The sequence below is a fragment of the Mobula birostris genome, chromosome 1, assembly GCF_030028105.1.
Source record: "Mobula birostris isolate sMobBir1 chromosome 1, sMobBir1.hap1, whole genome shotgun sequence".
In the NCBI taxonomy this organism is placed as follows: domain Eukaryota; kingdom Metazoa; phylum Chordata; class Chondrichthyes; order Myliobatiformes; family Myliobatidae; genus Mobula; species Mobula birostris.
In genome coordinates this window covers 149,761,029-149,774,934 of record NC_092370.1, presented here as the reverse complement: position 1 = coordinate 149,774,934, position 13,906 = coordinate 149,761,029, and the positions used below count along the sequence as shown (strand labels likewise).

The window sequence follows — 13,906 nt, the reverse complement described above, 5'->3', positions numbered from 1 at the left end:
TTTTGTACAAGAAACTCAGGTCTGGAAAGAGGATAATCAGCGTTTTTTTAGATTCTGGAAGGGTCAACAGTACCGCTTGAATTCACAGGCTAAAATGAAAGGCGTTTCTATTTTTACAGATCTGTCAATTTCATTTCTGCACTATGAGACGATTTCAGATTCTAATGCCAGATTTTTGTTGATTAGTGGCTTGCTCTTTAACAAAAAGGTTGCTATGCTCAATGTTTATGTTCCAAATGTTGACTGTCCTGATTTTTTTAAGAATCTCTTCACTTCTCTCCCTAACTTAAATGACTATAGCTGATTATGGTTGGAAATTTCAATTGTTGTTTAAATCCTTTGATAGATAGATCCAAGTTTAATCAAGTACTTACGAACAAATTGGCTATCCTTATTGACTCTTTTAAAGCATATATTCGTGGACAAATTATTTCATATACTGCTGGACTAAAAAAGCGAACTAATAAGGAAATACTTAAACTGGTTGACAAGATTAAAGAAGTTGATAAGAAATATTCTATAGCTCCTAATCAGGAACTTTATAAACAGAGAGTTGAACTTCAAATGGAACACAATCTCTTATTATCATCTTCGATTGAAAGTCAATTAATCAAAACTAAGAGTAAATTTTATATACATGGTGATAAAACTGGGAAACTTTTAGCTAATCAATTGAAATCGGCCTCGGTTAAACGACAGATTCTTAAGATTCGTAAACAAGATGGCACTTTGACAGTTGACCATGACGAGATTAATAAATCCTTTCAAGAATTTTATACCTTCTTATCAATCAGAATTTCCTGATGACTATTATAATGCATGAATTTTTTAAGAAATTGAATATTCCAAAATCATCTAATGAACATTCAAAACTAGATGTACCTATTACAGTAGAAGAAATAAAGAATGCTATTTTTTCAATGAACTCGGGTAAAGCACCTGGCCCAGATAGATTTACAGTAGAATTTTAAAATTTTTTCTCTACTACACTAAGTCCTTGGCTATGCAGTGTTTTTAGGGATTCAGTACCTATAGGTAAATTACCACAATCTTTTTATCGAGCTTCTATTTCCCTATTTCTTAAAAAAGATAAGTATCCCACTGAATGTGCATCTTATAGGCCTATATCTTTGCTGAATGTGGATTCTAAGATTTTTTTCTAAAATATTGGCAATGAGATTGGAGAATGTATTACTTCAAATTATTTCTGCTGATCAGACTGGATTTATTAAACATCGTTACTCTTTTTTTAATATTAGGAGACTAATGAATATTGTTTATACACCTTCACCCAAAATTCCAGAATGTGTTATTTCATTGGATGCTGAGAAAGCTTTTGACAGAGTTGAATGGACGTATTTATTTAACACCCTTGAGAAGTTTAATTTTAGTTCGACATTTATATCTTGGATTAAACTGATATATCTTACATTTACTAACAACTAAAGATCCCCTTTTTTTCATTTATTCCGTGGTACTAGGCAGGGTTGCCCTCTTAGTCCATTACTATTTGATATTGCCTTGGAACCGCTAGCTATTGCCATTCGTAACTTCCCTAATATATTTGGTGTTACCAGCAGAAATGAGACTCATAAATTATCACTATATGCAGATGATCTACTATTATATATTTCTAACCCAGCAAAATCTATTCTGGCAGTATTAACTTTGCTTGCTCAGTTTAGTAGTTTTTCTGGTTATAAATTGAACCTAGGTAAGAGTGAACTCTTTCCATTAAATATGCAGGTTCCCACTTATAGAAATTCTCTATTTAGAGTGACTACTGACTATTTTAGTTATTTAGGAGTTAAATTTACTAAGACACGTAAGGATCTATTCAATTTTAACTTTTTACCATTAATTAATCAGGTTAAACGACTGATTACTAAGTGGTCCCCATTGTCTCTATCATTGATTGGCCAAATCAATGCTATTAAAGTGATTATTTTACCTAAATTTTTATATTTATTTCAAATGATACCAATTTTTATTCCTAAATCTTTTTTTGATTCTATTGATTCTAAAATTTCCTCTTATATATGGCAAAATAAAAATCCCAGATTAAGTAAAAAATACTTACAGAAATCTAAGAAAGAGGGTAGTTTGGTATTGCCTGTCCTAAGATTTTATTATTGGGCAATTAATATTCGATATTTAATGTTTAGGATGCAAGATTGGATTATAACTCCAAGCCCACATTGGGTAAACCTTGAAGGCCACTCTGTACAAGGGTTTTCTTTAGCCTCCATTTTAGGAACTTCATTGCCTTTTGTACTATCTAAATTGAATAAACAAATTTTCAACCCTATAGTTAAACATACATTGCGAATATGGTTTCAATTTCGTAAATGTTTTGGCCTGAATGAATTTATGTTATCAAGTCCTATTATATCTAATTTCTTTTTTCAACCCTCGGTAATGGACCAAGCCTTTTTGATATGGAAAATGAAATGTATAATATGTTTTCGTGATTTTTTTTTTGGATAACTGTTTTATGTCTCTTGAGCAGTTATCTGAGAAATTTGATTTGCCTAGATCCCATTTTTTTAGATATTTACAAATAAATTTTTTAAATACTACGTTGCCTACCTTTGCGATTTCAAATCCTACTGGCATTATTGATAAAATTTTAGGTTTAAATCCTTTGCAGAAGGGATTAATAGCAATTATTTATGATATAATTATGAAATTACAGCCAGGTATATCTGATAAAATTAAAAATGAATGGGAAAGGGAACTTCAACTTTGTTTACCTATAGAGAAATAGGAAAAAAATTTTCAATTAGTTAGTACTTCTTCTATATGTGCTAAACATACTTTAATACAATTTAAAGTAGTACATAGAGCCCATATGTCCAAAGATAAACTAGCTCGTTTTTATTCCCATATAAACCCTACCTGTGACAGATGTCACTCTGAAGTGGCTTCTTTAACTCATATGTTTTGTTCTTGTCTTCTTTTGGAAAAATATTGGAAAGATATTTTTGATACTATTTCAACAGTTCGATGCTTCGATTTAAAACCCCATCGTATTATGGCAATTTTTGGATTGCCAATGGTAGAACATAGATCTTTGTCTTCTTCAGCCCGTCGGATGATAGCATTTATTACTTTAATGGTGAGAAGATCTATTTTGTTGAACTGGAAGGAAATCAATCCTCCAACTACATTCCAATGGTTTTCTCAAACTATATTAAGTTTAAATTTAGAAAAAATTAGAAGTGGTATTTTTGACCCTTCAGTTAAATTTGAAGAAACTTGGAAACCTTTTATGTAATATTTTCATATGATATAATCTGACCTTTCTGAATTTTTTTTAACTTAAATTATATTGTGACGACAAACCAAGTTATCAGACGATTGATGCTAATGAGAGAGATAAGGGAGACAATGAAGAAACGTTCAAAATGTTAATGAGACGAGAGAGAGATAACGGAAAAGAAACACAATTCAGAATATTGACAGACCGGTTGCTTTGAACCTGAACTGTTTGAAGTTTGATGGACAGGCGATACCCCGGCAGGGGGATAAAAAGAACAGGTTCGCTAAGGCACGGGACACACCACGAGATAACGAGACCCTGGAAGAGCGGTGTGCCCCACAAGTTGGTGGGAGTTTGGAGGTCCAGTTCACGGGAACCGACCATAGACTCACAGGGAACCTGGTGTGTGTGTCTGCCCTTGCCTGGGTGCCGGGTTCACCGCGGAAGAACGGTCGTATCTGGAACGGAGGGGTCACAGTCGGTGACCACAGCAGGATAGAAGACATAAAAGGGTCTGCCCGAAAGCCAACTGCGAAGAACATCAAAGGTCTGCTTGAATCAAATTTGCATTCCCCCCATTCTCTCTCACTCCCCAACGGCACAACAGCGATTACTGCGAACTGCACTAAACTGAACTGAACTCTGCTTCACTTAACACTGATCATTTTACCCCTAGACTGCGATAGAGCTTGGTTGATTCCTATTACCCTAGTTCTGTGTACATGTGTGTATTATCATTGCTAACCTGTTGCATTTATATCCTTACGATTAGAGTATTCTGTTACTTATTTCTTTAATAAATCTTTATTAGTTTCTAGTAATCCAGACTCCAACTAGTGGTCCATTTCTGCTGGTTTGGCAACCCAGTTACGGGGTACGTAATAATATGAATAGAGGAGTGGAGCTGACGACATTACTGAACATGTCTGATTCAAGATATTGGTCTGGCCCTGTTTTGTTCTTTTTTGGGGGGGATTTTTTTTTGTTTATATTTTTTCTTTTTTTTAATGACTAATTTCATTATGACTTTAGAAGTCTTTTATATCTGTTACTTAAAATCTGTTTTGTTTATGCTGATTAAGATTATTCCAAACTCTTTGTATCAACCTTGTTATTGAATTTATAATTTTGAAAATTAATAAAAAGACTTTAAAAAGGAATTAATTTCTGGTACCGTGGGGGGGTGGACAAAATTGAAAAGGGTGGATACAGAACTGAAAGTGTTATATTTGAATGCACTCAGTATACGGAATAATGTAGATGACCTTGCAGCGCAGTTAGAAATTGCTGAGACAATGGGTCTACCTGGACAGGCAGGTTTGTGGATCTTGGGTAGGAGGTAGAAACGGGAAGTGCGGGGTGTGGGAACTATAAGGTTGGTAGCAGTGGATGGGAGATCCCCTTATATTCCGTCTGCGTAGCCTCCAACCTGATGGCATGAACATTGACTTCTCAAACTTCCACTAGTGCCCCACCTCCCCCTCGTACCCCATCTGTTATTTATTTATATACACACATTCTTTTTCTCTCTCTCTCCCTCTGACTATACCCCTTGCCCATGCTCTAGGTTCCCCTCCCCCTTTTCCTTCTCCCTGGGTCTCCTGTCCCATGATCCTCTCATATCCCTTTTGCCAATCACCTGTCCAGCTCTTGGTTCCATCCCTCCCCCTCCTGTCTTCTCCTATCATTTTGGATCTCCCCCTCCCCCTCCCACTTTCAAATCTCTTACTAGCTCTTTCTCCAGTTAGTCCTGACGAAGGGTCTCGGCCTGAAACGTCGACTGCACCTCTTCCTATAGATGCTGCCTGGCCTGCTGCGTTCACCAGCAACTTTGATGTGTGTTGCTTAGAATGGAAGGATGTCTCTTTAGAACAGAGATGAAGAGCAATTTCTTCAGCCAGAGGGTGGTGAATCTATGCAATTCATTGTCACAGACGGTTGTGGAGGCCAAGTCACTGGGTATATTTGAAGTGGAGACTGATAATTAAATGGGGATTAGTGAAGGTGTCAAAGGTTACGGGCAGAAGGCAGGAGATTGGGGTTGAGAGGGATAATAAATCAGCCATGATTTAATAACTCAATGGGCCCAATGGCCTAATTCTGCTCCAGTAGCCATTACCAGCACAAAATTGGTAGGAAGGAGGGGAATACAGGAAACTTCAATTGAACAGTTACTGTGAGAGGGCATGGAGTTTACCGAGATACAGGGAACCAGAGCATTCTGTCTGCTGTCAGTGAGATGTTATGAGCCAATCAGGGACAAAGATAGCAGTTACCTGGACAGGAGTGAATTTGTACAAGGCAAAATTAATGATCATATTTTTGATGTAGTACCAGAAGGTTGATAAGGTTAATGTGATTTGTTATACAAATTTCATAAAAGTGTTTGATAAACTTACATATAACAGGCTTGTCATTGAAACTGAAAGGGGATAGACCCAAGAATGGAACCATGGCTGAGTGGCAGAAAGGAGGGAGTTCAGTGCTTGTGACATGAAGACCTGCACCCAATGGCCACACCTTGTTAATGCAAATATCTAATTAGCCAATCACATGGGAGAAACTCAGTGCATGAAAGCATGCAGGCATGGCCAAGAAGTTCAGCTGTTCAGACCAAACATCGGAATGGGGAAGAAATGTGATCGAAGTGACTTTGACCATGTTGGTTTGAGTACCTCAGAAACTACTGATCTCCTGGGATTTTCACACAAAACAGTCTCTAGAGCAGAGGTTCCCAATCTTTTTTATGTCATGGATGCCTACTACTAACCAAGGGGTGTGTGGAGCCCAGGTTGGAGACATCTGCTCTGGAATTTACAGTGACTGCCAGTTCTGTGGGTGGATGAGAGCGGTCAGAGGAGAATGGTCAGATTGGTTCAAGCTGACTGGAAGATGACAGTAACTCAGATTACACTGCATCAGTGGTGTGCAGAAGAATATCTCTGCGTGCATAACACATGAAACCTTGCAGTGGATGGGCTACTGCAGGAGAAGACCACTAACATGAGGGGTGATTGATAAGTTTGTGGCCCAAGGTAGAAAAAGATGAGTTATTAACTTCAAACTTTATGCATTTTCACTCAGAGTTGAACTGCACGTGCATGTAATGAGAGCTGTATAACTCATCTCATTCTACCTTGGGCCATGAACTTATCAATCACCCCTGCTGTGGACCACCTGGAGGTCCAAGACACTCCCATTACATACATGCGTGTGCGGTTCAACTCTTTGGGTGATTACGCAGAAAGTTCGAAGTTAATAACTCATTTTCTTCTACCTTAGGCCACGAACTTATCAATCACCCCTGCTGTGGACCACTTCTACAAAGAAGGGATCAGTATGCTCCACGACCGCTGGACTATGTCTGTACATGTAGGAGGGGGACTATATTGAAGAATAAATGTGCTAGGCTTTCTAAAATTGACTCCTACCTTAGCCCACGAACTTGTCAATCACCCCTCGTACAAAATACACTCAGGTACTTTCTGCACCTAATAAAGTGGCCACTGAGTATGTGTCAACACACCAAAGTGTGTTTGTTTAGTTTCTGATGACACAAGGACAGGCAGAAATGTAAGGTGTGACGTGGGCATTGCGACCTCATAATGATCTGGACAGGCAAGTGTGAAGGCAGGACTTTTTTTTAAGTAGTTCAATGCTGAGGGAGATCTTAGGGACTGGGATGTCCTGTGTGCGATTCACAAAAGACTGGTGTGCGGGTAAGTGAGTAACCTGGGAAGCTTGGAGACCATCATCGACACTACAGTGGGTGAATCTCGGATATGCAGGAAATCATAGGAACTGTGACTGGAAATGGTCAGCCATGACCTTATTGAACAGACATAGGGGACCAATGGCCAACTCCTGCTCTGACTTCTCAGCTCACTCCAAAGGCTGGAGTGAAGTCTGATTAAGCAGATATATTGATAAAAAAGGAATTATGCTTCCATCAATGCCATTGGATCAGAATCCATACTGTCCACAATTACACACAACATTGTCACCAAAAAGGCTGCAGTGAGCTGTGGTTTTCGAAGAGTGTCTCTCTCACTGCAGGAGACTGTATGTATTGGTCATGCCAGCAACATCTGCATCCCTGAAGTACTGCAAACCACATCGTGGGGAACAATTTTAGCCTGGCTCCAATCGATCAGGCTTGTAGTCACATTAGCCAACACAACTACATTACAAACTATACTGGATCGCTTATCCAAGAGAATAGCTAGCAGTTCAGGATGAGGCGCAAAGCGGAGACATCGTGAGCTTACAGCACAAAACAGACCAGATATCCCAAGCAAATGTGTGTAAAGCTGTACAATGTTAGAATATGACAGAAGAAATCGGATGTTTCCAGGCAATATTCTACAATGGGATGCCATTAAACTACGGTTTTGAAGGAATGCAAATATGCCCAGAAGTAAAAGCTGAATGTTGGGATTGTATCACTGGAGAAAGTATAACATCTCCCCCAAAACATCATTTTGTGAGCCCAGAGAACACTTCACTGGCACTTGATCTTTTGGTTAGGAAGCACAGGAAACAGGGAGGAACTGCTAGCTCTTTGGGAGTCAGCATGTCCTCACACTAAGTATATCCATTTGACAGCATGGGGCTGTTGAGACGCTCATGAACTTCAGGTTAAGTCCAGCAGCCATTCAAATGAGGAAAAGCAGCAGAGTCTCTTGCTGAATCTTATTTTACACCCACAAGGAAAAAGTACAGTGACTTGAGCTCTCTGCTTATCTTCCAAATGAGGATGAACTTCAGATCTTGGATCATGAAGTCATACAACATGGAGCTCGTCCATACTGATCAAGATTCCCATTTTAGCCTGTGTTTGGCCCATATCCATCTAAACTCTTCCTATCCATGTATCTGTCCACATTCAAACTGTATCCAACTCTGGCAGCTCATACCACCTATGTGGGGAAGTTACCCCTCAAGTCCCCCTGACCCGTGTGGGGAAGTTTCCCCTCAAGTCCCCCTGACCCGTGTGGGGAAGTTACCCCTCAAGTCCCCCGACCCGTGTGGGGAAGTTACCCCTCAAGTCCCCCTGACCCGTGTGGGGAAGTTTCCCCTCAAGTCCCCCTGACCCGTGTGGGGAAGTTACCCCTCAAGTCCCCCGACCCGTGTGGGGAAGTTACCCCTCAAGTCCCCCTGACCCGTGTGGGGAAGTTACCCCTCAAGTCCCCCGACCCGTGTGGGGAAGTTACCCCTCAAGTCCCCCTGACCCGTGTGGGGAAGTTACCCCTCAAGTCCCCCGACCCGTGTGGGGAAGTTACCCCTCAAGTCCCCCTGACCCGTGTGGGGAAGTTACCCCTCAAGTCCCCCGACCCGTGTGGGAAAGTTACCCCTCAAGTCCCCCTGACCCGTGTGGGGAAGTTTCCCCTCAAGTCCCCCTGACCCGTGTGGGGAAGTTGCCCCTCAAGTCCCCCTGACCCGTGTGGGGAAGTTGCCCCTCAAGTCCCCCGACCCGTGTGGGGAAGTTGCCCCTCAAGTACCCCTGATCCGTGTGGGGAAGTTGCCCCTCAAGTCCTCCCTGACTCTTTCCCCCATCACGTTAAATCTATGCTGATTAATTTTGGATCCCCCTACCTTAAGGAAAAGATTTCCACCTTTCATTGAATTTATAAACCTGAGCAAGGTTAACCTCAGCCTCCCTTCCTCCAGGGAAAACTGTCCCAGCCCTTTCCAGCCTCTCCTTATAACTCAAGATCCAATCCAAGCAACATCTTTTCTACTCCATTTCCAGCTTATTATTTACCTCCGTCACTTCCTTTCTGCTGCCTCTCGCCCACGACTTAGAGCCAGTACACAGGCAAATGATCTTTTTCCCTCCTTTACTCTATATGGACTCGGTGTTAAGGAAACCTTTTGATTTGCTTCACTTTGGGCTGGTTATTATGTTTTCCCATCATATTAATGCCTGAGAACATACATCAGTCACTGCACCAAGAAAGAGGTTTCACCCGTCACCTGCGAGCCACCGCTCTCCGTGCATGGCCCCGTTATCCCTGCTGCAGCAGCCGGTTGTGAGTCTGATGTTTGGAACAAGTTGAACAGCAAAAACTGGCGTGGTACTGGTTGGAGCACAGGTTGGCCTGCATTATCAGATCACAGTTTGCCAGCTCTGGGAGGTCCACACACAGCGAATCAAGGGCTGTAGGGGACATCGTTGTTTCTGCAGCTGAAAAATATCACATGAAAAGTATTTGGAATGCAATAGGTACGAGTGCAGGGAAGCAGATTCTCAATGACAGACACAGAAATGCGGGCCAGCAGTGTTGGGTGGGATGTGACATGGGGCACCATTGAAACGTTGCCAGCTCCAGTGACTGCACCCGAATATATTTCAGGGTGTCACAGAGTCATACAGCATGGGGACAGGCCCACCAGCCCAGCGTACTGACCCACCACCCATTTCATTCTCCCTGTACTCCACCTAGACTCTCCCCTTCACAAGAGGCACCATTTAACAGCCAGTTAACCTATCAACCCACACATCTATGCCTAGAGCTCATGGTTACCAACTTCACCCAGACAGCAGCAGAGGTCAGCACTGAATTCTTCAAGTTCTGCAATGTAGCATCTGGAAATGACAGTCCTGCAGTAAAATACCGGCACTAAATGAGAGAATGACCAGGGAAAGTGAGGGGTGCATTTTTCTTGAACAGCTCCATTTGTGTTTGGACCTTTGGTGATTCGTTGCTTCAGGAGGAATAGAATGAGCTCACTGACAGTGTGGCCTTTGCCAGAAAATGAGGCCAGGTGTCGGATGGAAGTGCTACCAAGAATCCAGAGCTGATCAGTCAGCGGCTTCAGCCTCCTCCCTTAACCGGCTACTCCACATTGCAGCCCTGCCGGTGGAAGGCAGAGAGAGACAGCACATTCACTGTACAAGGGCACTATGACAACTACCAGAGACTGTCAGACTCTCATCTTACTCACATGTGACTGTCAGCTCTGCACTGGCGCTGACCGAGCGAGATCCGCTGTAGGCGTTGCAGGTGTAGGTCCCAGCGTCTCTCAGCTGAGCGTTGTGTAAGGTCAAGCTGCCACCCGGTGAAATGGAGATGTGATCGGTGTCCACTCTCACAGGGATCCCATTCCTGCATTAAAAACAAATCTACTTATCATAGTTTGGCTGCACCATTTCTTCATTGAGGAAGATGCCAGCAAATTGTTCTCACATCAGTTCAGCTTTCAGACATTATTCAGGTAGACTTTCTAGAGCCTGGGCATCTGATGAGACCTGGTGTGGGACAGTGGATGAATGTCTGACCTGACCCAAACTACCCTTGAGGAGGGTGTGAGCCACCTCCTCGAACCACTGCAGGACTGTGGGGGGTGGGGGGGAGTTATAGAGGCAATACAGAACAGGTAATATCATTGTAATATCGCATTGTGCATGGCTTAGATGGAACGTGCAGGAGATGGCATTCACCTGCATCTGCTGTTCCTGCCCTTCTTGGTGGTAGAGGTGGTGTCAGGGTAACCTGGGAGAGTAAATGGATTGCATTTTTAGCCAATGCACACTATGGTGTGCAGGAAATGGATGTAATGGATGGGGAAGGGGTGCTAATTGATTTGCTGTTTTGTCTTGGATGGTATTGGGTTCTTGAGTATTGTACTGACCAGATCAGTGGAGAGGGTCCCATCACACTCCTGATTTGTGCCTTGCAGAGAGTGGAGAGGCAGGAGGCGACTTTGTTGCCCTTAGTTTTGTGAGTGGATGTCAGTGTTGTGGCCATGGAATAGAGGCACAGTACTGACTGATCCTGGCGCCACTGTGCTCACTCGAATGGCTGAAAATACAGATGGGTCCCACACTCACCTTGCCTGGAGCTATGCACCCCCATTTTAGCTGCGTTGCTGTTGGCCACTGATGTTAATGAGCAACGCCCTGTATGAGTGCAAACCTCCTTGAAGGCAAGGTGGAAGAAATGTGGGTCCACAGCCCATCACACACTAAAGGGAAAACAGAATCTACTTCTTCCTGTGGGGGTCCTCAGAGTCAGAGTAATTGTGACTGACAGAAAGCATGAAGCTGGTTGTGTAGTGGCAGCAGCACAGGCTGGCTGAGTGAGTGGGTAGGTAGGGAGGGAGGGAAAGAGGAAATACCGAGGCAGTGCTCATGGGTTCATGGACCATTCCGAAACCTGACGACAGAGGGGGAAAGCCCTTCCTGATACAACCAGTGTGCATTTTCCTGCTCCTGTGCCTCTTCCCTGATAGTCGTAATGCCCCAGACAGTGAGGGTCCTTACTGACAGACACTGCTTTTGAAAATGCCGTCGATGGTGGGGAGAGTTGTGCTCATCATGGAGCTGGCTGAATCTACAACTCTGCACAGCCCATACCAGATGGAGATGCAACCAGTCAGAATGCTCACTGAACTACAGCTTCAGAAATTTACTCCAGTCTTCGGCGACATACCAGATCTGCTCAAACTCCTGGTGGCGTGCCTTCCTTGTAATTGCATCAGTATGGTGGGCCAGGATAGAACCACTGAGATGTTCATGCCCAGGAACTTGAAGCTGCTCAATGATATCTGGTGTACATTCTCACAAGGCCTTGGTGAGACCACACCTGGAGTATTGTGTGCAGTTTTGGTCCCCTAATCTGAGGAAAGACATTCTTGCCATAGAGGGAGTACAAAGAAGGTTCACCAGATTGATTCCTGGGATGGCAGGACTTTCATATGATGAAAGCCTGGATCGACTAGGTTTATACTCTCTAGAATTTAGAAGACTGAGGGGGGATCTTATTGAAACATATAAAATCCTAAAGGGTTTGGACAGGCTGGATGCAGGAAGATTGTTTCTGACGTTGGGGAACATAGAACATAGAATAGTACAGTGCAGTACAGGCCCTTCGGCCCACAATATTGTGCCGACCCTCAAACCCTGCCTCCCATATAAGGCCCCACCTTAAATTCCTCCATATACCTGCCTAGTAGTCTCTTAAACTTCACTAGTGTATCTGCCTCCACCACTGACTCAGTCAGTGCAGTCCACACACCAACCACTCTCTGAGTAAAAAACCTTCCCCTAATATCCCCCTTGAACTTCCCACCCCTTACCTTAAAACCATGTCCTCTTGTATTGAGCAGTGGTGCCCTGGGGAAGAGGCACTGGCTATCCACTCTATCTATTCCTCTTATTATCTTCTACACCTCTATCATGTCTCCTCTCATCCTCCTTCTCTCCAAAGAGTTCTAGCTCCCTTAATCTCTGATCATAATACATACTTTCTAAACCAGGCAGCATCCTGGTAAATCTCCTCTGTACCCTTTCCAGTGCTTCCACATCCTTCCTATAGTGAGGTGACCAGAACTGGACACAGTACTCCAAGTGTGGCCTAACTAGAGTTTTATAGAGCTACATCATTACATCGCGACTCTTAAACTCTATCCCTCAACTTATGAAAGCTAACACCCCATAAGCTTTCTTAACTACCCTATCCACCTGTGAGGCAACTTTCAGGGATCTGTGAACATGTGCCCCGAGATCCCTCTGCTCCTCCACACTACCAAGTATCCTGCCATTCACTTTGTACTCTGTCTTGGAGCTTGTCCTTCCAAAGTGTACCACCTCACACTTCTCCGGGTTGAACTCCATCTGCCACTTCTCAGCCCACTCCTGCATCCTATCAATGTCTCTCTGCAATCTTTGACAATCCTCTGCACTACCTACAACACCACCAACCTTTGTGTTGTCTGCAAACTTGCCAACCCACCCTTCTACCCCCACATCCAGGTCGTTAATAAAAATCACGAAAAGTAGAGGTCACAGAACAGATCCTTGTGGGACACCACTAGTCACAATCCTCCAATCTGAATGTACTCCCTCCACCACCACCCTCTGCCTTCTGCAGGCAAGCCAATTCTGAGTCCACCTGGCCAAACTTCCCTGGATCCCATGCCTTCTGACTTTCTGAATAAGCCTACCCTGTGGAACCTTGTCAGATGCCTTACTGAAATCCATATAGATCACATCCACTGCACTACCCTCATCGATATGCCTGGTCACCTCCTCAAAGAACTCTATTAGGCTTGTTAGATATGATCTGCCCTTCACAAAGTCATGCTGACTGTCCCTGATCAGGCCATGATTCTCTAAATGCCTATAGATCCTATCTCTAAGAATCTTTTCCAACAGCTTTCCCACCACAGACGTAAGGCTCACTGGTCTATAATTACCCAGACTATCCCTACTACCTTTTTTGAACAAGGGGACAACATTCGCCTCCCTCCAATCCTCCGGTACCATTCCCGTGGACAACGAGGACATAAAGATCCTAGCCAGAGGCTCAGCAATCTCTTCTCTTGCCTCATGGAGCAGCCTGGGGAATATTCCGTCAGGCCCCGGGGACTTACCTGTCCTAATGTATTTTCACAGCTCCAACACCTCCTCTCCCTTAATATCAACATGCTCCAGAACATCAACCTCACTCATGTTGTCCTCACCATCATCAAGTTCCCTCTCATTGGTGAATACCGAAGAGAAGTGTTCATTGAGGACCTCGCTCACTTCCACAGCCTCCAGGCACATGTTCCCAACCTTATCTCTAATCGGTCCTACCTTCACTCCTGTCATCCTTTTTTTCTTCACATAATTGAAGAATGCCTTGGGGTTTTCCTTTA

The 13,906-nt window shown here is 43.3% G+C and overlaps 1 protein-coding gene across 1 annotated transcript in view; it reads right to left on the bottom strand.

Annotated features, from left to right (window-relative positions):
• The window catches only part of LOC140192205 (papilin-like), a 32,923-nt gene that overhangs the window by 4,586 nt on the left and 14,431 nt on the right, over positions 1-13,906 (bottom strand). Inside the window, exons 4-5 of the mRNA XM_072249928.1 lie at positions 10,211-10,371; positions 9,239-9,449 (exon numbers count right to left, since the gene is read on the bottom strand). Of these exons, the coding sequence (XP_072106029.1) occupies positions 9,271-9,449; positions 10,211-10,371 (340 nt within the window). The 3' untranslated portion in view covers positions 9,239-9,270. The remainder of the gene's footprint in view (positions 1-9,238; positions 9,450-10,210; positions 10,372-13,906) is intronic.